The 27,789-nt window shown below is 36.0% G+C and overlaps 1 protein-coding gene across 9 annotated transcripts in view; it reads left to right on the forward strand.

Moving 5' to 3' along the window:
* HERC1 (HECT and RLD domain containing E3 ubiquitin protein ligase family member 1) overlaps window positions 1-27,789 on the forward strand; it is a 143,664-nt gene that overhangs the window by 23,733 nt on the left and 92,142 nt on the right. For 6 of the 9 annotated variants that reach the window (XM_023255225.2, XM_023255233.2, XM_023255228.2 and 3 more), the window contains exons 12-23: window positions 4,497-4,622; window positions 5,723-5,944; window positions 9,738-9,890; window positions 10,017-10,149; window positions 11,947-12,138; window positions 14,911-15,132; window positions 17,215-17,388; window positions 20,498-20,612; window positions 20,701-20,821; window positions 22,676-22,847; window positions 25,121-25,460; window positions 25,928-26,048. In XM_023255225.2, coding sequence (XP_023110993.2) covers window positions 4,497-4,622; window positions 5,723-5,944; window positions 9,738-9,890; window positions 10,017-10,149; window positions 11,947-12,138; window positions 14,911-15,132; window positions 17,215-17,388; window positions 20,498-20,612; window positions 20,701-20,821; window positions 22,676-22,847; window positions 25,121-25,460; window positions 25,928-26,048 — 2,091 coding nt within the window. The remainder of the gene's footprint in view (window positions 1-4,496; window positions 4,623-5,722; window positions 5,945-9,737; window positions 9,891-10,016; window positions 10,150-11,946; window positions 12,139-14,910; window positions 15,133-17,214; window positions 17,389-20,497; window positions 20,613-20,700; window positions 20,822-22,675; window positions 22,848-25,120; window positions 25,461-25,927; window positions 26,049-27,789) is intronic. The other 3 variants (XM_023255232.2, XM_023255234.2, XM_045059177.1) reach the window with 2 other exon arrangements.

Consider the following 27,789-nt stretch of genomic DNA (forward strand, 5'->3'; position numbering starts at 1 on the left):
TATGTTTTCATTGCATCACAATGTTTTGGAATTGTCTGTTCACATACAGCTCCTTTTCTACCAGAGGATGAATTTCTGAGGGCAAGGACCCAGTTTTATTTTTTTATTATGGTAGAATACATACAACTTAAACTTTACTATCTTAACCATTTATTTTTTTATTTGAGAGAGAAGGAGCATGTGAGTGGGGGAAAGGGGCGGAGGTAGGGGAGGGGGAGAAAGGAAGAGTGAGAGAGATTGAATCCTAAGTAGGTTCTCTGCTCAGCTCAGAGTCCAATGTGGAGCTTGATCCCATGACCCTGAGAAACATGACCTGAGCCCAAATCAAGAGTCAGATGCTTAACCTACTGAGCCACCCTAGTGCTCATAAACCATCTTTCAGTATATAGTTCAGTGGTGTTAAATACCTTCGTAATATACAACCATCATCATCATTCATTTTCGTAATTTTTTTCATCTTATAAAATTGAAATTCTACACCCACCAAACAATAAATCTTCATTCCACCCTCTCTCCAGCTTCTGGCAACCACCATTCTACTTTCTTTCTCTTTGATTTTTGACACTCTAAATATATAATGTAAGTGGAATCATTTACTCTGTCTTTTTGTGACTGCTTATTTCACTTAGTGTAATGTCCTCAGAGTTCATCCATGTTGTAGCCTGTGTCAGAATTTCCTTCCTTTCGAAGGCTTAATAATCTTCTTTTGTACGTAAATATCATATTTTGCTTATCAACTCATCCATCATCTTTATGACCTTGGATTAGCCAATAGTTTCCTAGATATGACACTGAAAGTACAAGCAACCAAAAAAAAAAAAGAGAGAAGTTGGACTTCATCAAAATGAAAAACATGTATGCCTCAAAGGAATATTATCAAGAAAACAGACATACAACTCATAGAATGGGAGAAATATTTGTAAATCATATGTCTGATAATACTCTAGTTTCCAGAACATATAAAGGATCCTTACAACTCAACAGTAAAAAGGATGAATAACACAACTTTTAAAAAAAATTTTTTTTAGTAACCCAACTTTAAAAATGAGCAAAGAATCTTGAGTAGACACATTTTCAAAGAAAATATGCATATAGCCAATAAGCACATGAAAAAAAAAAATGCTCACCAGTGTTAGTGATTCGGGGAATGCAAATCAAAATCACAATGAAATACTGCTTCAAACCCACTCAGTGGCTACAATCAGAAAGACTGACAATAGCAAGTAAGTATTGGTGAGGATGTGGAGAAATTGAAACTCTCTAATTGCTGGTGGAAATGTAAATTGGGACAGCTGCTTTCGGAAGATAGTTCCTTAAATAAACATTAAATTACCATATAATGTATCATTTCCACATCTAGGTCTATACCCAAAAGAATTTTCACTCAAATCTTTTACAGGAATGTTCATAGCAATATTACTCATAATAACCAAAAAGTGGGAATAAACAAATGTCTGTCAACTCATGAATGGATGAGCTAAATGTGGTATGTCCATGGAGGGTAATATTATTCAGCCATAAAAAAGAGGTACTGATACATGCTACAACGTGATTGAACTTTGTGAACATTGTGCTAAGTGAAAGAAGCCAGTCACAAAAGGCCACATATTACATGAGTCCATAAATATGAAATGTACAGAGTAGGCAAATCCGTAGAGAAAGAAAGTAAATCAGTTGGTTGTTAGGGGTTTGGGGGAGGGAGAGATAGGGAGTGACTGCTAACAGACACAGAATTTCTTTTGGGGGTGATGAAAATGTCCTAAAATTAGAAGAGGGGTGATGGTTGTACAACTCTGTGAATATACTAAAAACCACTGAATTTTATACTGAAAAAAGGTGAATTTTATGACATGTGAATCAGATGTCAATTTAAAAAAAAAACAAAAAAGATAACCGATTTTTCAACTTGAGAGACATATCCCTGGCATGCAGGTAGAAGAAATACTAACCTGGTAGTGAATAGGAACTTTGAGTTTTTAATATTTATCAGAAATGAGGTAGTGTAGTATTTTTAAAAGGTCAAAAATCACTGGAAGAAAATAAGGAAAATAAACGTTAAAAAATTATCTTTAGAATTGTTTATTTATTCCTCGAATGTCCTTGATATCTACTCTGTTAGGAGAGTCCTTAGGAGATGAATTCTCTCAGAATGTGTACAGGCCTGTTTCTGTTCCTTATCTCTGAAACTTCTAGTAACTTAATCCATTTGTAGCAATAATCACTGTTGCTGCTCTTTTTTGTTTCTTTTTAAACGCTTTATTTTGAGCCATTTGTTGACTTCAGGAAAAGTTGCATAAAATATAGTTTTCTCACTTAGCTTCATGCTAATATCATACATAACCACAATACAATTATCAAAACCAAGAAAATAACATTGGTTTAATACTATTCATTACCCTAAACAGCTTATTAGAAATTTTATCATTTTCCCACCAATGACCTTATTCTTCTGCAGGAATCACATTCAGTATCCCATATTAGAGTTGATGTTTCTCCTTAGTCTTCTGCACTGTTTTTTCTTCATTTTTTCCTTGTCTTTCATGACCTAGACAATTTTTGAATATTGGTCAGTTATTTTATTGAATATCTATCTCTTATGTTTTCTTATGATTGGACTGAGGTTATACATTTTTGACAAGAATGCCACAGAAATGATGATGTGTCCTTAGTACATCGCATCATGGGGTTCATGGTACTGATGTATCTTACTACTGGAGATTTTGACCTTGGTCAATTGGTTAGGGCGTTGTCTGCTGGGTTTCTATATCCGTCAGTAGCTTCTGAGAGAGGGTAGATAGGAAAAATATTCTTTGAAAATGTCCTCAAAATGAAGTAGTTTGTGAGTTGAATATTTTCACGAATAGTTGAGAGTGTAGTATTCTGATCTAAATCATTTTCCTGTAAGAATTCATTCTCTTGAAGAAGTCATTGTCTTCTAGTTTTTAGTGTTATTGTTCAGAAAACAAATGCATTCAAATTTTTATCCTTTGTATAGAAATCTGTTTTTTCTATGGGTTTTATAGCAAATTCTGTTTGTCCTTTGTGTTCTCACATTTCAGTTGATGTGGATCGGTTTATACTTGGGTGGACCTTTTTAATTTTGAAACTCATCGCCTTCAGTTTTAAGAAATTATCTTGAAGTATATTGTGTATTGATTTCCTCTTCACTGTTTTCTGTCTCTCTGGAACCCCTTATTATTTAGGTTACTAGACATCCTGGACAAGTCCTCATAATTTTTCTTTGGTTTTCTTTCCTGTTTTCCATTTTTTCCCCCTCTACTTTATGAGAAATTTAATTTTATATTCTAACTCTTCTAGTCAGATTTTTAAAATCTCTTTTGTATTTTAAATTTATAAGAGCCCTTAATCTTCAAGTGTTTATTTTTTCTTGTCCAACACCCTCATTTTACTGATAAAGAAGCTATAGCCCTGAGAAATTATGAGGCCTAAGATAATGTAGCTATTCTTTTTAAAAAAAAAATTTTTTTTTAACCTTTATTTTTGAGACAGAGAGAGACAGAGCACGAACGGAGGAGGGTCAGAGAGAGGGAGACACAGAATCTGAAACAGGCTCCAGGCTCTGAGCTGTCAGCACAGAGCCCGACGCGGGGCTCGAACTCATGGACCACGAGATCACGACTTGAGCTGAAGTCGGACGCTTAACCGACTGAACCACCCAGGCACCCCTGTAGCTATTCTTTATAGCTACCTGAACATTTGTTGGGTTAAGTTCTTCTCATTTTAAAATTCTTAACCTCAGGGCGCCTGGGTGGCTCAGTCAATTAAGCGTCCAACTTTAGCTTAGGTTATGATCTCACAGCTCACGGGTTCGAGCCTTGAGTCAGGCTCTGTGCTGACAGCTCAGAGCCTGGAGCCTACTTTGGATTCTGTCTCCCTCTCTCTGCCTCTCTCCCACTCAGATGTGCATGCGTTTTCTCTCTCTCTCTCTCTCTCTCTCTCTCTCTCTCTCTCTCAAAAATAAATAAACATTAAGAAAAAATTAAAAAAAAAATCTTAACCTAAATGGCTAATCCTCAGGGAGACCTTCCATGAGCCCATCGGCCATGTTAATTACGTGTGTGTGTGATTCAAGTTTGTACTTTCCCTATGTGACTCCTTTCACACTTGTAAAAACTTGCTTAGGATCTCTTTCCCATTAGACTGTATGCTTATGAAAGCAAGGCTTTTGTCTGTCTTGTTCACTTGTGTCTACAGCACTTTGCAAAGACCAGGACCTGGACTAAAAAGTCAATACTAAATATTTGTTGGATGATGATTAGCTCTTAGTGGCAAATTCAAAATATGTATCCTAGTTTACTTAAAGACCTCTAAAGGACTTGCCTGCTTTCTTTTTTCATGTCACTTTTTCAGACTTCTGTGATCTACTTTCTTTAGACTTCTGTGATCCTAATAATCAGTGCATTTTATTTTTCATGTATTTCTTTTAAAAAGATAAGGACTAGGTCAATAAATACACTTTTCTTTTTTGATACTAGGTGGTAATTGAAACTCTGTCAGTGGGAGCAACCATGCTATTACCGCCATTACGCGAACGTATGGAGTTACTTCATTCTCTTTTGCCCCAAGGACCTGATAGATGGGAAAGCTTATCTAAAGGACAGGTGAGCCTTTACTCTGTATCTGAGTAAACCAGCAATATCACACACACAAAAATAGAGGGAAATAAAGCTAATCAATTGCCATGTGTTCATGGAATAATTCTTGATGGGTCTGGTAAATCCTAATATTTAATGTTTTGTGCTGGAAGAGTTCCCAGAATTCTAATGAAGGTGAAGCAAATGATAATTTATTAAATGATTTTGGGCTAGTTATTAAAATTTCAAAATTTGTTACTTATATTGTCAAGCCAGAGACATTTTATAATGTGTTGAGTTGAAATCAAGGTCATGTGCTACTGTTGGTTCCATGCCCAGAATGTTATGTGAAATTGCTTATATAAAAAGTAAAAGATGACTGTGAAAATATATTTGAGGATATAAATATGCTTATTCTTTCCATTTTCAATATTACGTTATTAATATTATGTACATTAAAATAAGTACATTTTGCTCAACCCAAGTAGAACAATCAATTGTAGAGTTGTAGATTTCAGGGACAAAGTGGTTCTTACTGGCAATATAATCCACCGATGACTCCAGTGAGTATTTTTTACTAGTTTAGATTTCAGTTGATTCATTTGAAATATTAGAATAAATAGTTACATTGATAATTCTGTAGAACAATGTGTAGTATAATTTATCTGGTAACATTTCCTATTCTTAAAGTGCTAACTAAAATCATTATGCAGAGAATATCATTTTGCTTAGAGTTTGGGTATTATGTATTATTGTAAAAAGGAATAAAATATTATTAGTTACATTTTTTAAATGGTATTAATGGGATAGCTTTTCTTTTTTAAAATTTTTTTAAGTTTTATTTTATTTTTGAATAAGAGAGTATGAGTAGGGAAGGGGCAGGGAGAAAGAGAGGGGATCCCAAGTATGCTCCATACTGCCAGAACAGAACCCGAACAGTGGATCATGACCTGAGCTGAAATCAAGAGTCGGACACTTAACTGACTGAGTCATCTGGACACCGGCATGGCTTTTCTTTTAAATACATGATTCCTAAAATATCAGGATATTAAATGGAATTTTTTTTCTTTTTAAATGCATTTTAAACTATTTGTACCTATTTCATGGCTGAAAATATTTTTCTTTAGAGAATGCAACTGGATATCATTCTGACAAGTTTACAAGACCATACCCATGTAGCTTCCTTACTTGGCTATAGCTCACCTTCTGATGCTGCTGACCTCTCTTCTGTTTGTACTGGCTATGGAAACCTGTCAGATCAACCTTATGGCACTCAGAGCTGCCATCCAGACACTCACCTGGCTGAAATTTTGATGAAAACTCTCTTAAGAAATTTAGGATTTTATACAGTAAGTTGCTCTTTTTCTTTGTAGTAAAAAAAGAATAAAGCTTGGGGTTTTTTGGTTGTTTTTTGTTTGTTGTTTTTTTGGAGGCGATAGGGATGGCTTCAGGTTAAGGTATTTTGACATTTAAATATGTATGAAATGAATAAAACTCTGGACTTCACTCCCCCAAAGGGGGAAAACATGTGTCAGATCTTCTGAAATACTGTAGAAGCCAAATGACTTATAATTGAGAATTCCAAAAAGATTTATTTTAGAATTTTACCAATTTTTTCTGATGTCAGTGTACACGAATAAACAGATAAAAATAGTCAAAAGCATTTTGCAAAAGAAAATAGTGAGGAAGGGAATAATATATACTCCTATAGTTACAATGTGGTTGGTACTTACTAAGAATAGCTGGTCAGTAGAAGACAGTAGATGCTATAGTTTTCCCTGTGTTAGGATGTAGTTAATTCTTAAGTATTTCTTAGATCCATCTCCCCCCGCCCCCCGCCATTTCTGTTGGTTCTGACCCACACTATCATGACCTAATGCTAATACCAGTGTTGTAGTTATTGTCACTGTTGCTGGTCTCTGCATCTTACTGCTGGAATAACCTAGTTGTATTAAATAACCTCATTGTATTAAATTAAAACCCCTTCAGACACTTCATCATTTGGCTTACACACCACTCCTCTGAGCTCATGGACATGACATGTCTGTCTCCAGCTTCCTCTACTAATCTGTGATTTCTTCAAGGAAGCCTTACCAAATAACCCTATTTAACCATGCAATTATAACTGCATATCCTTAGATCTTAGAGTTACGTGTACTGTATGACTTAACTTTGAATAGTTCATATATTGTTTCATATTGTCTCCTATGCCCCTGAAGGGTCGGGTCTATATATTCTTCTGTGCAAGTCTTAGTGTTCTATTCTGTCCACATTAAAAGGTGGCTAAGTCAGAGTGACAATTGAGCTTATATAATTTTCTTTCAGATTTAAGAATGTAAATTTGATCTGATGTTTGGCTGTACATGGAATGGGAACAGTGTCATGGTATATCCATTTGTTATTGACAGTACATTTTTTCCAAAGTTGTAAGGGATATTTATGCTGCATTAAAGTAGTGCCTTTCTCTTAAAGTCGACTGGCTGTCACTGTCAAGTGTGAAGCCCATGGGATTCTTAACACCAGAAATATAGTTTGGTGTGCTTGTCCTTTGGAAGAAAACACCCTCCAGTTACTGTGATTTAATAGTTTTGCCTTCAGCTGTAGAAGCTGCTGCCAGGTAATTAGTCATATATCCTTAGGGCAGTTCCTGTATAGCTGTTACATGTACTTTAGGCAAGAATCCACCCTCTTTGACTAGAGATTTCTTAATGCTTTTATTTGTTCTTTTTTTTTTTATGTTTATTTATTTATGAGAGAGAGCATGTGGGGGAGGGGCAGAGAGAGAGAGAGAGGGGGGAAGAGACAGGAGGAGAGAGAGAGACAGAGTCCTTGGCAGTGCATGGAGCCTACTTGGGTCTGTCTGTCTGTCTGTCTCTCTCTCTCTCTCTCTCTCTCTCTCTCTCAAAGTAAAGAACTGTGAGATCATGACCCGAGCTGAAATCAAAGAGTTGGATGCTTAACCAACTGAGCCACCCAGGTGTCCCTTATTTGGTCTTTTTACAAAGGAAAATACAATCTTGCGTTTATATAATTAAACGTGGCACATGCCACAATGATGTGAACGCATTGGACACTACTGAACTGCACATTCAAAAATGGTTAAGATGATAAATTTGATGTTGTATGTATTTTACTATAATTAATAAAATTAACAAGTGAAAATAAATTAAGTAGTGCCTTTCTAATTTCATTAGGGGTGGGGTTGATATGTATGTTATATGGAAATGGAAATAAAATATTAAGTGATTTTGGGCTACAATCCTAAATTATTTGTCCAAATTTGTCATGTTCCCAAGATTTTAAAATGGTGGTGCTTGTCTCTTTGGGCTGCTGTAACAGAATACCGTAGTCATCCATAGACTGGGTGACTTTTAAACAACATATTTATTTCTCACTGTTACAGAGGTGCTGGCAAATTTGATGCGACTAGCTTCTTGGTTCATAGATAGCCATCTTCTTGCTGTGTCCTCACACAACGGAGCTCTCTGGGGTCTTTTTCATATGGGCACTAATCCCTTCCCAAAGGCCCCATCTCCAAATACCACCACACTGAGGATTGGGTTTCAATGTATGAATTTTGAGGGGACACAAACATTCAGTCTATAGCAGTGCTTATTTGGCAGCTTATAATGGTGCTTATATAGCAAGGGCCTTAAAATGTTCTGAGACTCTGTCTTGGATATTGTACACATCGACCATATTTCATGCATAAAGATGTTCATCACATGATTATAAGAAATAAAACTTGGAAACAACTTAAATATCTAAAATGGGTGGTAAATTACGGTATATATGCTCAAGGGAATATTATGACTTTTAAAATTTATATAACCATGGCTTCTGAAAACAAAATATTTGTGAATCTGCTGGAAAAGTCTAAACATAGAATATGCAGTATTGTGAAAAAAATGAAATAGTCACAAAAATCAGGAAAGAAATACACTAAAAAATATTAGTAGTGAGTTTTCTTTGGGTGTTGGCTAAATGGTAATTATAACTTATTTTTTAAAATACAGTTTTGGTATTTTCTAAATTTTTTACAAGAACAGTTATTTATTTATTTATCTATTTATTTATTTATTTTTTAATGTTTATTTTTGAGAGAGAGATGGAGACAGTGTGAGCAGGGGAGGGGCAGAGAGAGGGAGACAGAATCCGAAGCAGGCTCTAGGCTCTGAGCTGTCAGCACAGAGCCTGATGCGGGGTTTGAACCCATGGACCGTGAACCAAAGTCAGATGCTTAACTGACTGAGCCACCCATGCGCCTCTACAGGAACAATTTTTAAAAAAATATTTTTAGCTTGAACTAATTTAAAACTTATATAAAACTTTCAAGAATCAAAGAATCTCTTCTACCCTTTAGCTACCTTAGCTTCATCTATCTGTCTATCTAGCTAGCTAGCTATCTAGCTATCTATCTATTTATCTATCTATCTCTCTATCTTTCTAAATAGTTTGAGAGTAAGTTATAAATGCCCTCCTGGCTATTCTTAAGCACGTAAGCATGTATTTCTTAAGAAGGGTATTCTTTTGCATAACAGCAGAACAATTACTGAATTCAGAAAATTTAACATTGATACAGAACTATTATCTAATATACAATCCATATTCAGATTTGTATAAGTGTCACAATAATGTGTTTATAGCAACCCCTTCTCCCAATCCAGGATCACACTATATTTAGTTATGTCTCTTTAGTCCATTTCTTTTTTTTTCTGCCTATTTTTTCAGTATAGTTGAAATCATTTATTTTTTTATAATCATAACCTAATTTAATTTTGAATAATTGTGTTCAGGTGTTCATTTGTGTCATTTCACAGTATGTGGAAACAAAACTTTTACACAAGAGGTATGGAAAGCAACAGCATTAAAATGTTGAAATATGTTTGTGGATCTTATATGGTTTTCTCAATTTTCAAAGTTTCTGTGGTGAAATGCGCATTACTTTTGTTTAAACAGTAAAACAAATTGAAATTGCTTGACAAATCTTGCTATCTAATAGCTAAGAACAATAGCGCAAAGATTTAAAGATTGATAACGGGAGAAAGGAGACAGTGGCTTCTTAAGTCCATCATTTATGGTAGGACATTACTTTTATTTTTAAGTACTTCGGATTTAATCTTATTTTATGTATCATCTTAGGATCAAGCATTTGGAGAGCTAGAAAAGAATAGTGATAAATTTCTGCTTGGAACATCATCTTCGGAAAACAGTCAGCCTGCTCATCTTCATGAACTCCTGTGTTCACTGCAGAAACAACTGCTGGCATTTTGCCATATCAATAACATTAGTGAGGTATGTGATTCTTTGCCTTTTATGATGATCTCTCAGGGACCTTGAAACTCAGATATTTGGGTAAACTATGATATTTCTGTACCTTGAATGTTTTACAGTAGTAATATAGGAACTTTTCTCCCCTAGAACTCAAGCAGCGTGGCATTGCTTCATAAACACCTTCAGCTCTTGTTGCCTCATGCCACAGATATTTATTCACGTTCGGCAAATTTGCTCAAGGAAAGTCCTTGGAATGGCAGTGTTGGAGAAAAATTAAGAGGTGTGTTTGGTACTAGATTTGACATTTAATCAGTGATTGTAAAGCAAGAATTTTTAGCCTTTCCAAAGCCTTAAGGGAGCCTGAAACCTCTGAATGGAACAGGAATGATCTTGAATCTCCTTCCTATTGAAGATCTTTTTGATTTTGGTTTGGGGGTGATGGTAATAGTGATTGATATGACTGATCTTAAAAGATGCTAATTGGCATGAAAGAGCCCTAATTTATTGTTTTTAAATTTTTTAATTTTTTTGAGAAAGAGTGCATGTGAATGAGAGCATGCACGAGCAAGTGGGGGAGAGGCAGAAGGAAAGGGAGAGAGAAAATCTTAAGCAGGCTCCATGCCCAGCATGGCGGCTGACTTGGGGCTTGATCTCAAAACTATGAGATCATGACCTGAACCCAAATCAAGCGTCAGACACTTAACCCTCTGAGCCACCCAGGCACCCCCGGAAGAGCCCTAATTTAAAGGCGTTGGATGATACATGCTCAAAAAGATTAATTTTAAATGGCATAAAGTGAATTTTTATTTGCTGTTTCTTTACGTTTCTTCAGCATATGCCAAGTGTTTCACTTTCCTCCTGGCAATGCTTTCTTTTTTCTTGGTTTCTGTGTAGTCACAATCATCTTTTTACTCTGTCACTCTGTTTGCTTTTTTCCACTTGGTTCCTATAAGTTCCTCTCTCTTGGACATGCCCTTTAATGTTTAAGACTCTCTGAATTTTGCCTTCAACCCACTTTTCTCCCTAACTGATCTTATCTGGTCCCATTTTCTTTGACTATATGTTGATTCCTATATCTGTATCTGGCTGAGAATTCCTTTTTCACACTATTAAAGCCTTTTGTAGTTATCTACTGGGTGTCTCTTCTTGGTTGTCTCAAAGGCAACTAAAATTCAGTATGTCTCTTCAAAACCACCTTATTTCTGAATTTCCCCAACTGAAAAAAGAAAGAAAGAAACTAAAACCATTGTTTTCTGGACACCTCCATTTTGTTGTTCCATAGGTATTTAAAATTCGTTCAAACAGAGCTCATCTCTGAAGATCCTCCCTGCCCCCAAATACGATGAAATATTGAAATAAAATTAATTTAAAACCAATACAGATGAAAAGACAGATGCTTTGAAGTGACCTTGATTTTTTTAAGAAAAGTAAATTCGTTTTAAAAAACATAGAGGGGCACCTGGGTGGCTCAGTCGGTTGAGGATCTTCAACTCTTAATTTTGGCTTAGGTCATGATCCCAGGGTTGTGGGATCGAGCCCCGCATCGGGTTCTGCACTGCTTAAGATTCTGTCTCACTCTCTATTCCCCTCCCCCACTCTTGCAAAGCCCTCTCTCTTTCTCTCTCTCAAAACATAACATAAATAAAATAAAAAACAAAACACATAGGATGTAAGTATCATGAGGGTAGGAGTTTTTAGTTCTTTGTTCACGGCTGTCTCCTTTTCACCTAGAACAGTGCCTTGTGTGTTGTAGTCAATGAATATTTCTTGAGTAAATCTGAAAATGAGGATAAACTTGTGAATGAGAAATTCATAATGCATTTTAAGGGAAGCAGCTTTAATCTTTGGAATGTGTTGGCACAAGGATATGTGTGTTTTCCCACAAAGTTTCTGCTGGTGGTACTTTCTGGAAGTGAGTAAATACTAATACCACATCAGCTGCCACATAGATGTTTGACAAAGAATTACTGAATTAGTGTGCTCTAGTTTTAAGCTAAAAGAGTATTTCTTAGGTTTTTTTCTTTTTAAAGTTTGTTTGAAACAATTGATCCATTGTTGAATTTCTTACCTTTCATAGATGTGATATACGTCTCAGCTGCAGGGAGTATGCTCTGCCAGATTGTTAACTCCCTACTGTTACTCCCTGTGTCGGTGGCACGGCCTCTCTTGAGTTACCTCCTCGACTTGTTGCCACCTCTTGATTGCCTTAACAGACTCCTGCCAGCTGCCGCTCTTTTAGAAGACCAAGAGTTACAGTGGCCTCTTCATGGTAAGTAAGGAGAGTAAAACAATAAATAATGCTTTTGAGAAAAGTTCTTCTTCTTGCACGCATCAGGTAAATCATATCTGTCACTTGGGTGTTTTATGTAATCAAAGGGTAAGGTGGTTATGGTGTAGGAACTTGCAGTCTAAAGGGCAGCTGAAATGGGAAAACTTAAGAAAGGTGCTCATATGTAACAGTGCATAAATAGGGTCTTTACATGGTCATCAGGTTTCAATAGTACATTTCATTGATTCTGAGACACGTTTTTTTCAAATTTTGACATGGTTGAAATTAGGACATATTTTACATCGGATAATAAAGCATTCTTTCATAGTTCAGTCAGCAGCGTGATGACACATTTTAAAATCAATGGATTGATTTGGTTAGAAAATTTTATTTCTTAAATGAAGAGAATCTTTAGTTTTAAATCTCTTTGACAGTAAAATATTTTATATTTTGGTTGGATATATAGATAACTGAATGTAAAAAATCAGAATCTATCTTTATTGTGCGTGGGTTTTTTTTTAAGGCACTTGATAGAATATATATATACATATATATACATACGTACATACATATACATACATACATATACATATATACATATATATACGTATACGTATATGTGTATATATTTATACGTGTGTGTATATGTACGTATATATATACATATATAGTGTGTGTGCATGCCTATGTATATATACACATACATACATACAGCATTCTGATTTTAGGCATGGCACGTGAATTCACTCCAATTTATAAAATATTGATGATCTCATTCAGTTGGATATAGCTTAAAGTACCATGTCTAGAAAACATTAACGCCATTTTTCCATTAAAGTCTATCATAAGGTCTTCAAAGGAGTTTGATTATTGAAGTCTTGAAAACCTTTCAAGTTTAAGTGAGGCCACATGTTTTATTAGAAAGAATCCTGGACTAAGGCATAAAACTAGTGACTTGGTTGTATGATCTTGGGCAAGTTGCTTATAATTTCTTAAACCTTGGTTTCTTCTGGAAGGATTGGGATTGGACAAGATGACACTGAGGGCCTGTCTTACTCTAGCATTGTACGGTTCTGTACCAACTAGAGTTAGGTGAAGTTGAGTATCAAGGTTACAAGTGTAGCACAGTGTTGATTAGGCTTTATATGGAACTATTCCAGGTTTACTCTTGTTTTCCTAAAGCATATCAGAACTTGTAAAGATTCATCTGTTTGTATTAGGTGAGTTAGGTATCATTTATTTTAGATTTCTGCATCTGTATTCTCATAACTGATATTTTTCTATGATTTCCCATTCTTTGTGTCATTTACTACCACAGGTATACTAATCTCATAGCATCTGTTTGGAGTCTTCCCTTTTTTCTCCTTTCTCTGAGATAATTTGTATAAAATAGAGGTTCTCTCTTTTTGAAGCTTTAGAAGACTTTATCTATAAAACTACCTGGCTCTGGCATATGGATAGACTTTGACTATTAATTTTCTTTCCTTAGGGGTTATTGTTGTCATCTAGCTTTTTGTTTCTTCTAAAATTGGGAGTTGATATTTTTCTGGAAAATATAATTTTGTTGTGTTTCAGATTTATTGGCTTAAAATTGTTCATAATACTCATTAATGGCTTCTTTCTTGCTTTCTTTGTTTCTTTATTATTCCCCACATTTAGATATATTGTGGCTTTGACAAATAATCTGCTAAATAATGCCAAATAACAAATTTACAGTAGTGGGAATTAATGGTTTCTTTAAAGTATTTTAAATTTATTTTGAGAGAGAGAGAGAGAGAGAGAGAGAGAGAGAGAGAGACGGACCAAGTGGGGGAGGGGTAGAGAGAGGGGAACAGAATCCCAATCAGGCTCTGCACTGTCAGCGCAGAGCCTGATGCAGGGCTCAAACTCAAATTTGTGAGATCATGACCTGAGCCAAAGTCAAGAGTCGGACACTTAACTGACCAAGCCACCCATGTACCCTACTCATTGATGGTTTTTAAAAAATCTCTATTGTGTCTGTGGTTACATCCTATTTTTTATTTCTAATTTTTAAATTTATGCCATCTTTTATTTCTGGATTATGTTAGAGGTTTGTCCATTTTATCAGTCTTTTCAAATAACAAGCTTTTGGATTTGTTGATCTTCTTTGTTTTTCTTTAAGGATTTCATTGACATCTGTTCTTAATGGCTAAGTGTAGTTTTTCTTTTTTAAGTGAAGAGCTTTTAAAAACAGATGATAGTAAGGAAGCATGGGTGTGGATTTCAGTACCAGACAGTTCTCAATTCGGGCCTTTAAAACTTAGGAGTCTCTCCCTCCTTCTCCCTCTTCCCTTTCCCTGCTTGTGTGCATACACTCACTCTCTCTCTCTCTCTCTCTCTCTCTCTCTCTCTCTCTCTCAAAAAAAAAAAAAAAATAAGTCATTTTACTAAAACAACTCTTGTATCGATTTTGGAGGGATGAGCTGCCTCAGGTACTCACTGTTATGGTGAAATTTGATATGGATAATTAAAAGTAGGAAAACAATCCCTTGGGATATTTTTGTCTTATACTGTTTTAATATTTATCTTAAAATTAGTAACTTTACAAAGGAAGTTTTTATTTGATGGCAAACTTATTAGAATATATTTAAATTAGCCTAGTGAAGAGAATAAATACAGAAAGTGTTACAATTTATATTTTCAGTGTAAAATTAATTTGCTTCAATATCTTACTGCAGTGCAATAGAAATGAGAAAGATTGAGACTCTTGAATACCAGATAAGACACAGTTATTAATGATTTTGTCTTCAGGAGGACCAGAACTGATTGATCCTGCTGGCATGCCGTTACCTCAGCCAGCTCAGTCCTGGGTGTGGCTTGTGGATCTGGAAAGAACGATTGCTCTCCTTATTGGGCGGTGTCTTGGTGGTATGCTTCAGGGCTCCCCTGTGTCTCCAGAGGAACAGGACACCGCATATTGGATGAAAACACCACTTTTTAGTGATGGTGTAGAAATGGACACCCCTCAGTTAGGTAATTTGCTTCTCTATAACGTTTAAAATACATGCTTGTGTTTGTACCTCCATTGGAGCTTTCTCTTATTCTGGGTTTGCTGAATAAAGAACTGATAGCAAACAAATGAAACATTAGCTGGGTGGGGGATCTGAGATTTGTAATTTGGAGCCTTCAGAAAAAGTAAAATCCTGCAGCATTGTATAGTGAAAGCCTCCAAACTAGGACAATGTAGGTCTGGTTCCACTCTGTTATTACTTATCACTCATTTTGAGCAAAGTCATTTAATTCATAAAAATGGGAAAATGCTTTGATTATTGTGTTCTGGGGGTTGGAGGTTATGAAACTGTTTCATAGAATGTAAAGCTCTGTAAAGTTTCCATGACTCAGTTTTCAAACACCTCCCAGATGTGAGTGGCAGTCCCTTCTCTCCACCTCCCCCCCACTGCAACCTGTCTACTTTGATGCTGATGCTACTTGTGTAATTCCTCATTTTTTCCTCCCCATTTATGGACCTTTTGGGGTTTCTGTTTCCTGCCTCATCTCCCATTTGTCTACTTTGCTGTTAGGGTAGCTCTCAGACTATCAGAACATGATGACCTCTCCAGTTCCTGAACAGATGATCTAGTTGTTTTATTTAGGATTGATCCTTTAGTCTCTCTGGGTCTCTAACTTTGATCCATAAAAGGAGTTGATTAGACAGCTTATGTGGTCTTACTGACCTCAAATTCATTATTCCTCTGATGAGAGAATGAGACTCAGTGTCCAAGAAGGAAAGTCTAAGAGAAATCTCCATCTAAGAGGATCTCAACCAAGAGGGAAAACAATAGATAGAAATCAAGTCAAAATTCCCATATTCTGCTTTGGATTTTGGAGGGTTGGGGAGTGGGATTGAGAAGAGCAGTTTAAGATTTTCTCCCTTTTCCAAATAGAGTATCTATTCATCATATCAGTTATGAACCAGATAGTGATTCTAGCCATGGCTGATGCTGCTAGACTGGTACTTAGGATGCAGTTGTACCAAGAAAAGTAAAATCATGGTTTTTCAAGGAATGTTTAACATTGTCAATATGTTTCCAGTGCTGTTAGTGTTTAGTTCTATGGTAGTTGCAAATGTCCTCCTGAGGACAAAAATATCTTTATCTCTACCTTCCTCATATTTCTGTTACATTTACTTTAGTCAGTTGGTTACATTTTATGTTTAAATACTTGCAGGCATGACTGGGTGGCTCACTCAGTTAAGCATCTGACTTTGGCTCAGGTCGTGATCTCACAGTTTGTGAACTCAAGGCCTGCATTGAGCTGTACGTTGACAGTGCGGAGCCTACTTGGGATTCATTCATTCATTCATTCATTCATTCTCTCTCTCTCTCTCTCTCTCTCTCTCTCTCTCTCTCTCTCTCTCTCTCTCTGCCCCTCCCCTACTCACACTTTCTCTCTAAATACACTTAAAAAAAATACTTCCATGTATTAGGAAAAGGTTACTGTCCTTTGTAAAATTGTAAATATATGGTAATTCAGTTCTATTGTGGGTTACGTTGACTTTTGGTATTAGTCCCAAACCTATCATTTTAGCTATTTTTTTAAATGGGAAATGAATTCTGAATGCCAAAATGTCTCATTAAAAGGTTGGGAACCACTTGAACAAATGTAAATATCAGTAGAGAAATTGTTCATGGTATCTTTGCTCTCTCTTGAATGGTACTTAACTGATTATTTCCCCTTAATTCTAGAAAAAAAGATTAAGTTATTATCTAGTCCCTTTCCCTGTGTTCCCATATTTCTCAGTGAGGATATCCTTCCATTTTGAACAAAAGAGTTCTACAGGACCTGCACGTGTAGGACATTTAGCCTCCCTGACCCCTGCCTACCAAAATGCCACAACTCCTCCCTGGATGTTGTGGTCACACATCCTTCTGGCTGTGATTAGAAGGTGATACTACCTCCCATTGAGAAATGTTAAAGGACTTTACCTTTGTAGCATCTACTTAAAATGGTTTGAAAGGTATTATTTCATATGGATTAAATAAAAGTGCTGAGATTTTATTTGTAGCACCATAATTATTCAGGTTTAAAATTGATAATTTGAATAATTCTTTTTAGATAAATGTATGAGTTGCCTGCTAGAAGTAGCTCTTTCGGGAAATGAAGAACAGAAGCCTTTTGATTATAAACTGCGGCCTGAAATTGCTGTCTATGTAGACTTGGCATTGGGTTGTTCAAAAGAGCCTGCTCGAAGTCTTTGGATAAGCATGCAGGATTATGCTGTTAGTAAAGGTAAGATGAAGGGGATGAAGTTGGTAAATATGGAGATAGCTTGTGATACTAAAATATTTGTGATATGTATCAATAGAAAATCACAGGAATCACCTTATTTTTTATAGAAAAAAGTATTTTACAAATAACATTAAACATAAGTTTCTTTTTCTTCTTTGTGGAAAATATTCTAGGCATGCAATTTAGCAAACCTACTATGGGAAAATTGAGATTTACATAAAAGATAAATGCAGAGGCAAACATTTTACTGCAGGATCCCTGCAGTGTAAATAGACCTAGTTTAAGAGCCTGTTAATGAATCTCTTCCCTTTGTAAGCCCTAGGGTAAGAACTAAAAAGCTGTATATGTAGAAGTCTAAGCCTGGTCATTTTCCTTCCCTGTAAAACATTTGCCCACTACAGAGTGCTAGTGAAGATACCGATTTGAAATAAGATGGACTATTGAGTACAGTAGTAAAGTGCCATGCAAGTATGTAGTGTTACTTCAATTTCTAATGTTATTTGATAAATAAAATTAGCCTTATATACAAGTTTTAAAAAGGTATACCTGATTTCTTTTTAGTTCCCATGCTTTCCTTTTTAATAATGACCTTGATTGTTCAGAATCCCATATCCATAAGTTGTCTTTCTCTGGGTGTTTTTTCTTATCATATATTTAGTTTCCCCCTATTCTTTGAATTGTCTTCCTTCTGTGATAAAAATGGTAAAAGTAAATACATTTTTTACCTTTTATTGTCTTTCATTTTGTGTAATAAACATGAAATGAGGTGCATATTGTTTACATCTTTAAAACACCATTAGATATGATACCTTTGAAAGTTTAATTTCATCCAGTTTATTCATTTTATTTATTCATTCTGTATTGTGTTGACTCCAAGCAGAAGTGGAAAAGTATGGTAATGGAGGAGGAAAAAAATTTACTTTCTAAGTTGTGTTTTCTGATATTCTCTCATATTTGCATTATTTGCTTGGAATGTTCAGTTAGGGTTTTTTTTTTTATCATATCACTTGTTAATTGCAGTTAGGAATTTTTTTTTTTTTTAACGTTTATTATTGAGAGACAGAGAGAGACAGAGCGTGAGCAGGGGAGGGGCAGAGCAGGGCTTGAACTCACAAAATGCGAGATCATGACCTGGGCTGAAGTCAGACGCTCAACCAGCTGAGCCACCCAGGCACCCCTGCAGCTAGAACAAGATATAAACATAAGATGAATAAAAACTCATTGTATGGCTCCCTTTGTGGAATTGCTTGTACTCTGTAGCTTAGACTTTATACCTGAATAGTGGAAGCGTTCTGTAGTGTTTGATATGAAATGACCATAACTTTAATGAAGAAAAGAACCCATTACTTTACAAATTGTTATAGGAGGATAATCTCTTGCTAAATTGGAAACACAGCAGAGTGTCTATAGTTTGCATTTTAAGTTGAGCATTAGAGTCCTTGATATGGGTCATTGTTTGATTTTAAGTCATAGTAGCTGTCAGAATAGCAAGCATTCCCTTGGAACAGATGATTTCTCAAGAACTTAATGTGGAAAATTTTTTATGTAATAGAGTCTATCGTTTAAGATTTGCTGTGGCCTATAAGATTTTTTTAAAATCATGCATGTTTATATTGTCAGGGTTTTGTTTTGTTTTTTTTTTTTTTACCTGTAAAATAGGTAAGTCTGAACTTAGTTTTTACCTAAGCCTACAGAAATGACTGGAAAACCAAGATATAAAATTTTATCTCTTGAGATAGGAGTTTTAAGAAGGGATTAAGAACAAATAATGTTGACTTAGGGCTTGATATTTTCCATGGGTGTTTTTTGTTTGGTTTTATTTTTAAGTAGCTTGGTAAATCTGTCAAATTAAAAGTCTAGTGGACAGTAAACCTCCCACCCCTATTTGGAATCTACTGCATGTACTACATTTTTAAAGTACAGCATTAGTATGCTAATGTGGAATTAAAGAAAGCACTTGCCTAGTTCTCATCATCTGATGCTGTGATTTTGGTTTTCTATTGCACGTACTCATCTGTGTCCATTGCTGTTTTGTTTCTTACCCACTTCATTTCATTTCATTTTTGTATTCACAGTATCTACTTAATGGCTTCAAATACCACATATATTCACACTTGACTAGTTTACACAGTATCTCTACTAGGATGCTTAATAGACAGTATTCAAAACCATACTCCTGATTCCAGCTCCTTATTTCCCCAAAGCGTTCTTCCTGTGGTCTGGCTGTCTGAGTAAATCAGCCACAGTCTAAGTACATTTCTAGCCAACTTTGACTTCTCGTATTCGCACATCTGATCCATCAACAAATCCTGTCAACTGTGCCTTCAAAACGCTTTTGGAATCTGACCACTTCTTCCTACCTCCACTGCTACTGCTCTGGTCTGAGTCACCATCATTCCTCACTTGAGTTATTGCAGTACTGCTATTGCAGTCCATATCTGGTTCACCACTCAGCAGTTATAGTTGGCCTTTTAAAACACAAATCAGATCATATTGTATTTCCACTCAAAGCCTTCTAATGGTGCTTCCTGTTTCCCTTAATGTAAAATCTAAAGGACTTGCAGTGGCCTGCAGGCCCTGTGTGATCTAGTCTCCAGCCGACTTTCTAACGTCTCCTACAACTTATGTGTGCACACTTTGTTCTGGCCACACTGGCCTCCTTGAACCCACCTCAGGGCCTCTACACTAGTTTTTTTCTGAGGAGACACTATTTCCCTGTGGTACCTTTCCCGATTTTGTCTCTACATCTCTACTCACCTGTACCTTATCAGAGATCTTTGCAAACTAGCCTGTATGAAATAGTATGGTACTCCCTGTTCTCTTTGCCCTGCTTTATTTTTCTCCATAGCACTTTCCTGTCATATTAATGTTTATATTTATTGGTGTCTCCCACCCCCCAACTAGAATATAAATTCTGTGAGATCAGGGACTTAGTTTTGTTGACTGCTATATCCCTAGCACACAGAACAGTATATAGGACCTAGTAGGTGCATTTGTTAACGTTTAGGAAATGATAACATTCACCTGTTGGATTACTAAAGCTATTAAAATTATCTCTGAACTGTTTTCTGAGCCCTTTTAAATGTTAATGAATCATTTTTGTTTTCAGATTGGGACAGTGCAACTTTAAGTAACGAGTCACTCTTGGACACTGTGTCTAGATTTGTTCTTGCAGCTCTTCTGAAACATACAAATTTACTTAGCCAAGCATGTGGAGAAAGCCGGCAAGTAACTTAAAACTATCCTCAGACAAATATTTGCTCTCATGATGTTAGAAATTAGGTAACTTTTCTATTTTGGTTCTTTATTTAGATATCAGCCTGGTAAAAGCTTGTCAGAAGTGTACCGTTGTGTGTACAAAGTTCGAAGTCGTTTACTTGCTTGCAAGAACCTTGAACTTATTCAGACCAGGTCATCATCACGAGACAGATGGGTAAAGTTGGAAATCAGTCAATTTCTGTTTTTCTGCAAGCTATGAGAGATAGCTTCTTATTGGTTTATGTGAGGGGAAAAAATGTGCCTTGATCATTGCAGATATTCAATAAATACCGAGTACATACTTCTTTTTATAGTGAAGAAATTGGATGAGTAAAAAATTTGGGGTTTATTTAACACCACATTTATCAAGTGATATGGCTGCTAAGAAAGTTTGTATATTCATAGGCTGTATAAGTAAGAATAAATTGAGTTGTCCAAACCATATGAAATATTATTCCTTTATTTTGTGCTGATCAGACCACATTTGAATTATCCTTTTAATTTGGGGTGCCATAATTTATGAGGGACATTAACAAAAGCTACCTTGGATTGGTGAAAGGTCTGAAAGTCATCTTATATAAAAACTGAAAGTGTCAAAAACATTTAGCCTAGGGAAATGAAAACAGAAGAGAGTCACATGATAGCTGCCTTAACAATACTTAAAAAGCTTCCATGTAGAAGAGGAAGTAAGGGTGTTTCTTTTTCTAGAGGGCATAGGCAGCACCAAAAGGTAACAACTGAATGGAAAATCACTGTTAGCTGAACATAAGGAAGAAAGCCTTATCATGATTAGAATTGTCCACCACTGGTGGTAAAGATTGAAACCTTTTCTTAAAGATTACTCCAGAAGTTATTCTTGCAGCAAAAATAGGCAATTTTTAAAGTGCTGGGTAATCCTGATAACATGATCCTATAAATTATAAGCCTGGATAGTACATCAGCTTCAGAAATGCTTACTTTGAAACTTTATACATTAGATGATTTGCACCCTGTTACTGAGGTCTTAGATTTTAAAAACCAAACTCTGTCTCTGCATTTGTATTATAGAATTCTTTTGGCATGCGCTGATTTAACATTTGTGAATCTAACTATTAGTGACCTTGAAAGTCCAGGAAATGTATTACTATGCTGTTTTGTTGAGGCTCAGATTTGAAACTTACATATTATGGGGATAAATGACTTTTTAATGTATTATATGAGTCTGACTGACTGCTCAGTATCCCCATCTCTGTGAAATTCTTGAATTATTTACTGGCTATCAATCACAAAATAACTTTTATTATGCATCTGAGAAGATCATTAAATTTTTTCACTTGTACTTTATACTAAAGTCTGTGGGAGAAATGTTGCATACTGTTATGGCATTTGTGACACTCTTAACTGTTGTTGTAAGGACTCTGTCCTCTAGATGACTGCTAGTTAGCTTAACCACTGGGAAATAAAATTAACATTGTTCTTATCAGATTTCTAATTTGTGGTTTCTTCAGGGGAAAGTAAAGAAATTTAAAAAAATTAAAAACAGTACTGTTTATAAATTGAAATTTGCTAAGAGTAGAGCATAGGTGTCCCTCTCTGAAAAAAGTCTGGAAAATACAATTTTAAATTAGAATTATTAAACATTTATACAGAGTAGTAATAGCATACACAGCTTGAAGGAGACTGAATGGTATATAAATTCATGTTCTTAAATTACCTTTTATGCTTGGTTTTATACTCAGCTCATTTTAAGTTGCAGTTCTGTAGGAGTTTATTGCTGAGTAGCAGTATAAATTCAAATCCACTTAATAGCATGACATTCTAATCAGAATACTGAGGGAAAGAGCATATAGGTGTCTCTGTACATATTTTGTGTACATACATTGTTTCTGATCTTTTCAGATTTACTCAGTGTATCTTTTGGATTTTTGTAGTAAAATTCATGTGTTGTTGGTTTTAGCAATATTTTCCATGATCAAAAAGTCAAAGTTTTGATGAAGTTTTTCAGAGTTTTGAAAACTATATTCAGTGTAGCTTTGATGGTTTCTTTCAGATCTCGGAAAACCAGGACTCTGCAGATGTTGATCCTCAGGAGCATTCGTTTACCCGGACCATTGATGAAGAAGCTGAAATGGAAGAACAGGCTGAGCGAGACCGGGAAGAGGGGCATCCCGAGCCAGAGGATGAAGAAGAAGAACGGGAACATGAAGTGATGACAGCTGGCAGTGAGTACACCCTTCTTAATTAACAGATCCACATCATGGCATTCTTCATGGTAGGGGAACTGACTGGAGAAGAGAAGGACAAACATTTCTCTGTAGTTTTTCTGTAAGGATCTGATATTCTCCTGGTGATCTGTTACATTAGCTAATGTTTCAGCTCTTAAAAACTGTGCCAGTTCCATTTTGAAGCTATTGGATTGCATGTTTGGGGCTGAAAAGCTCTGAAAGCAGGCTTTTAGAACCAGTAACTGTTCCACTGAATGTTATGCATGCAATAATGCCCATGAGTGATTGGATAAGGTCATACAGAGTTTGTTTTGGAGGGTACCAGTTTGTCCATTGGCCTGGCCCCTCTGTGTGGTGAGGAAGAGAGCCTCTTCCAGCACTTACTAGGAGAGCCTAGTTACTTTTTATATGTCACACTTTTAAAATTATAAATTTCACCCACTGACTACACTGCCATTGTCAGTAGAGAGCAAGAGTATGCATGAGAATTCTGTTGGCTGGGTGATTATAACACTTTCCATACTTGTATATTTCAAGGCTACAATAGAAAACTATTGTAATCATTTAGATGTTTAAAAGGAAATACCAAAGCTTTTAAACATGTGTTAGTATCTTTTGAATGATTTGGCTATTTCAAGTTAAAATGTATATTCACTTTATAGACTGAAACATTATGGCTAGCTATGCATTTGGTGTTGGGATTATCTCTGTGTATTAATCAATTTGACATTTTATTATCAATTTATTTGTGTTTTGCATACTTGTAAAAATGATATATGGAGGTGGCTCAAAACCAGAAACTACTTAAAAAAACGAGGAGAAAAGGGATTGGAGATGGGGAGGGAGAATAATTATATTTTAAAAACCTAGGCTGAAGGGACTTTTGCAGTTGAACTTAAAACTTAGTTTAAAAATTCTGGAAAACAAAGGCCAAAGGGGAAAACATGGTAACAAACTGTAACCTTCAATTATAGTAAAAGAAAGCATAATAGTCACTGGGGAGTAATAATTTTAAATCAGCTACGGTTTTTGAGCACCTGTGTTACATGCTGGGCACTGGGTCATATGCTTCACATAGATGGATAATCCTTACAATAGTCTAATGAGATACATTCTGGTATTTATCTTAAAGATGGGCAAACTGAGATTTAAGGAGGCAAAACTTATGCCTAGGGCCAGATTTGTAGCAGCTGGAAATCGAATGAGATCTGCCCAAAGTTCCAGTGACCCTTCTCTTAATTACTTTAACTGATTTCAAGCTTTGTACTGAGTTTGTTGCTTTGGTTTTTACAGAAATGAGACTTCAAACAGCATAATGAAAATATTATGTAATAATTCTATAAAATACACATATGAAAGCCATTTTTAAAGTTTATACTTCTGTATGAACAGATGAATCTAGTATTTATCCAAATTTTCTCCTTGGGTGCCCCATAAAGAATACTGTCTTCACTCCAAATTTGAACAAAAAATTATTTTCCTGTTGTGAAGTATCTGCCACTGCATCAGAACCTTACTAAACTCACTATTTTTTTACACTTGTGAATTGGGAAGGGCTGGTATTAGATGGACATTCTTGGTGATGCCACTTGATTTTCTGAAGCAGTCTTGGCTGTATATTATTATCATATTCAGTTTCAGCAAAGACCTTTAGTGGTTTTACTTTTTTAATGTGTTTGAGATACAGCGGAGTATAGATGTCAGGAGTTACATAGACTTTAGAGAGGGAAGGGGGGGCTATTCTTAACTCGTGCAGCTTAAATTTTGTTTCTTTTGTAACCTGACATTTTTCATACGAAGGTCATAAACATTTCAGAAATAGTTATTTTAATCTAACTCAGTCATTTTGAAACTTCAGCAGAGCTCAAAATCAGCTGGATGGCTTGTTAAAACACATATTGCTGGCCCCATGCCTAGAATTTCTGATTCAGAAGGTCTGGGATTGGCCTGATAATTTGCATCTGTAACAAGTTCCCAGAAAATGTTGATGCCCTGGTCTGGGGCCACTTGGAAAGCATTGATCTAACTCATGAGTAAGAGTAGAAATAGAATAAACCAAATGTGAATTCTATAACGGCATAATTATTTCCTATTTTAATTTTTGTGAAAAGTTTAATGTTTTACATGTATTTAATATAATCTTAACTTAGTTACTATGCTGTATTTAATGTCTAAAAAATAACTTTTCCCTCTTTCAGTAAGTTTTTGATCCAAACTTTATGACTATTTTTATTGTTATTTTCTTTGCTCTTCTCTCCCCATGTGTTAAGACCTTGTTTTTGTGTTGCATGTTACAGAAATCTTTCAGTGTTTCCTCTCAGCCCGTGAAGTAGCTCGTAGCCGAGATCGAGATAGAATGAACAGTGGGGCAGGGTCTGGGGCTCGAGCTGATGATCCACCTCCCCAGTCTCAGCAAGAGCGAAGGGTCAGCACAGACCTTCCTGAGGGTCAGGATGTGTACACCGCTGCCTGCAACTCTGTGATCCATCGGTGTGCCCTGTTAATATTAGGAGTAAGTCCTGTGATTGAGGAGCTTCAGAAGCGGAAGGAAGAAGGACAGTTGCAGCAGCCTTCAACAAGTGCCTCTGAAGGGGGTGGACTTATGACCAGGTGGGACTGACTAGAAACTTGAAACATTTGTGACTTTATGCAGTGCAACACTTTGTTCTCGAAGTTATAGTGGTCTTCTGAAATGAACACACATGTGGAGGAGGAAATCCAAATTGACTAGGGTGAAGTAATATATTAATGTATTAAAGTAATGTAAAGAGTGATACTGATTCAGCCTGGAATAGAAATTTCTGATTAGATGAGGAGGCACAATTTTTCATACATATAAACAACAGTAGTTGACAAACATACGAAGTTTCTTGCATCTCTCTGTAATGTAGTGGCATGTAAGTTGGTTTGATGTCATCGTAAAGGGCTTTGTGCTTACACAAGAGTCAGGATTTCCCTTTGACAGATATAATTACTCCTCACTGTGTATGTATTAGGTCTGTGCTGCTAGTTCCATTCAATTTTATGTTTACTAACAATCCCAAATTGAAAAACTTTTCTTTGTGCATGTGAGACAGGAGTGAAAGTCTTACTGCAGAGAGCCGGCTAGTCCATGCAAGTCCAAATTATAGACTGATCAAATCGAGGAGTGAATCTGATTTGTCTCAGCCTGAATCAGATGAAGAGGGTTACGCGCTGGTAGGTATACCTAGATTCAGTAAAGAGGGATTTTTGTTTTCAGCATATAGATATATAAGAGTTTGGTTACAGTAAGTACTATATGTTTGTTTTAGACATATAAAAACTTTTTAAAAAGAACTTTTAAGAAAAATGGGATAACTAATTGCATAGATATTTACCACCTGTATGTTAATGTGATTCTCAGATTTCTATCTTTATTTTTTTTTAAGTTTTATTTTATTTCTTTATATTTGAGAGAGAGCACACAAATGGGGGTGGGGCGAGGTGGAGAGAGAGAGAGAGAGAGAGGATCTGAAGCAGGCTCAAGGGTCTGAGCTGTCAGTGCAGAGCTTGACATAGGTCTCAAACCTACAAACTGTGAGATTATGACCTGAGCAGAAGTCAGGCACTCAACCAACTGATCCCCCCAGATGCCCCTCAGATTTCTGTCTTTAGCTCTGACTTCTTCCTAAACTTCAAATTCATATATCTGACTCATTGGTGGACAGTCCTCCTGAACAAGTGAGGTTACCCCTATCTTAACCTATCCAAAAATAAATTCATCTTTCTCTCAAACTTTCTTTTCTTACATTCACTATCTTAGTAGGTGGTATTATTAACTACTCAGGATTCATCCTTTTCTTTTCCTTATTTTCTTGTCTTTGCAAACCCCCACACTCCCTACCATCTAGTCAAGTCTTGTAAATTTTAACCTTGGTATGTTTCTGATATGTCCTTTCCATCCTTTTTGCCACTGTTCTGTTCAAACTTTCCTTCTCTTTTGCTCAGACTAGTCCAGAAGCCTCCAAACTTGTTGACCTACTGCTTGTTTTGTGCCCATCTTCCACATTTCACAAGTCTGTTTATATTTCCTCTACTTAAAATCTGTCAGTAATTCTCAGTTACCTACCAAAAAAGCCTCAGGACCTGAGCTGCAGGCATTTACAGTCAAAATCAAACAGATGAGATGCTGATTTACCTAAGAAGCAGGGAGCAAAGTATGCTGTAGTGTGATAGGTAAATTATGGTGTGCAAATTGTCTAAGAGATTACTACTTTTGAGTAGTTTTGGACTTGGAGTTCATAGCTGGATTTGCATTTTGGCTCTCCCTCTGTCTTGTATGTGAATAATCTATACGTGTTACTTGACTTATCTGGGCCTTAGTGTCCCGCTGTGATAGGAGGACATTAGTGCCTCTTGTGTTTATGACAATGTGTGAGACTTTGGTCATGTCACATGGCAGCCCAAACAGAAACTCTGGTTTTTTGGACTGAGTGAGTGGTTTATAAGCTCCATTTTTAGCTCTGAAATTCCTCTATTGTGTAAATTGAGATGATGGATATGAAAATACTTTTGAAAAGTATAAAGTACTACATAAACAGAAAGGTATTGTTTCAGAGAAACTTCTAAGCAAAGAAAGATTCCTCCTCTAAGGAAAGTTCAGCAGTGTCCCTAAGCAGATTTTATTGTACCATGGTGTTTTGTTTGTTTTTCCCTTCTTTTAGTCATTACCATTAGTATCTCTGTGCTCCCAGTTCATGTTTCCTCTCTTATAGTCTCTGAGATTCCTCTCAGTCTGATCAGTCTCATTATCTAGTCTCCTAACCCTGTGATAGTTTTTATTACATAGATCATGTTACTTCTCTACTCAAAACCTCCAGTGACTGCTTTTTAGAAGCATAAGTCCTTACAGGGTCCTACAAGACCCTACATATGCTGGCTCCACTGTCACTCTGATCTCTTACTGTCCTCCTTAATT

Source organism: Felis catus, chromosome B3 (assembly GCF_018350175.1).
Source record: "Felis catus isolate Fca126 chromosome B3, F.catus_Fca126_mat1.0, whole genome shotgun sequence".
Lineage (NCBI taxonomy): Eukaryota > Metazoa > Chordata > Mammalia > Carnivora > Felidae > Felis > Felis catus.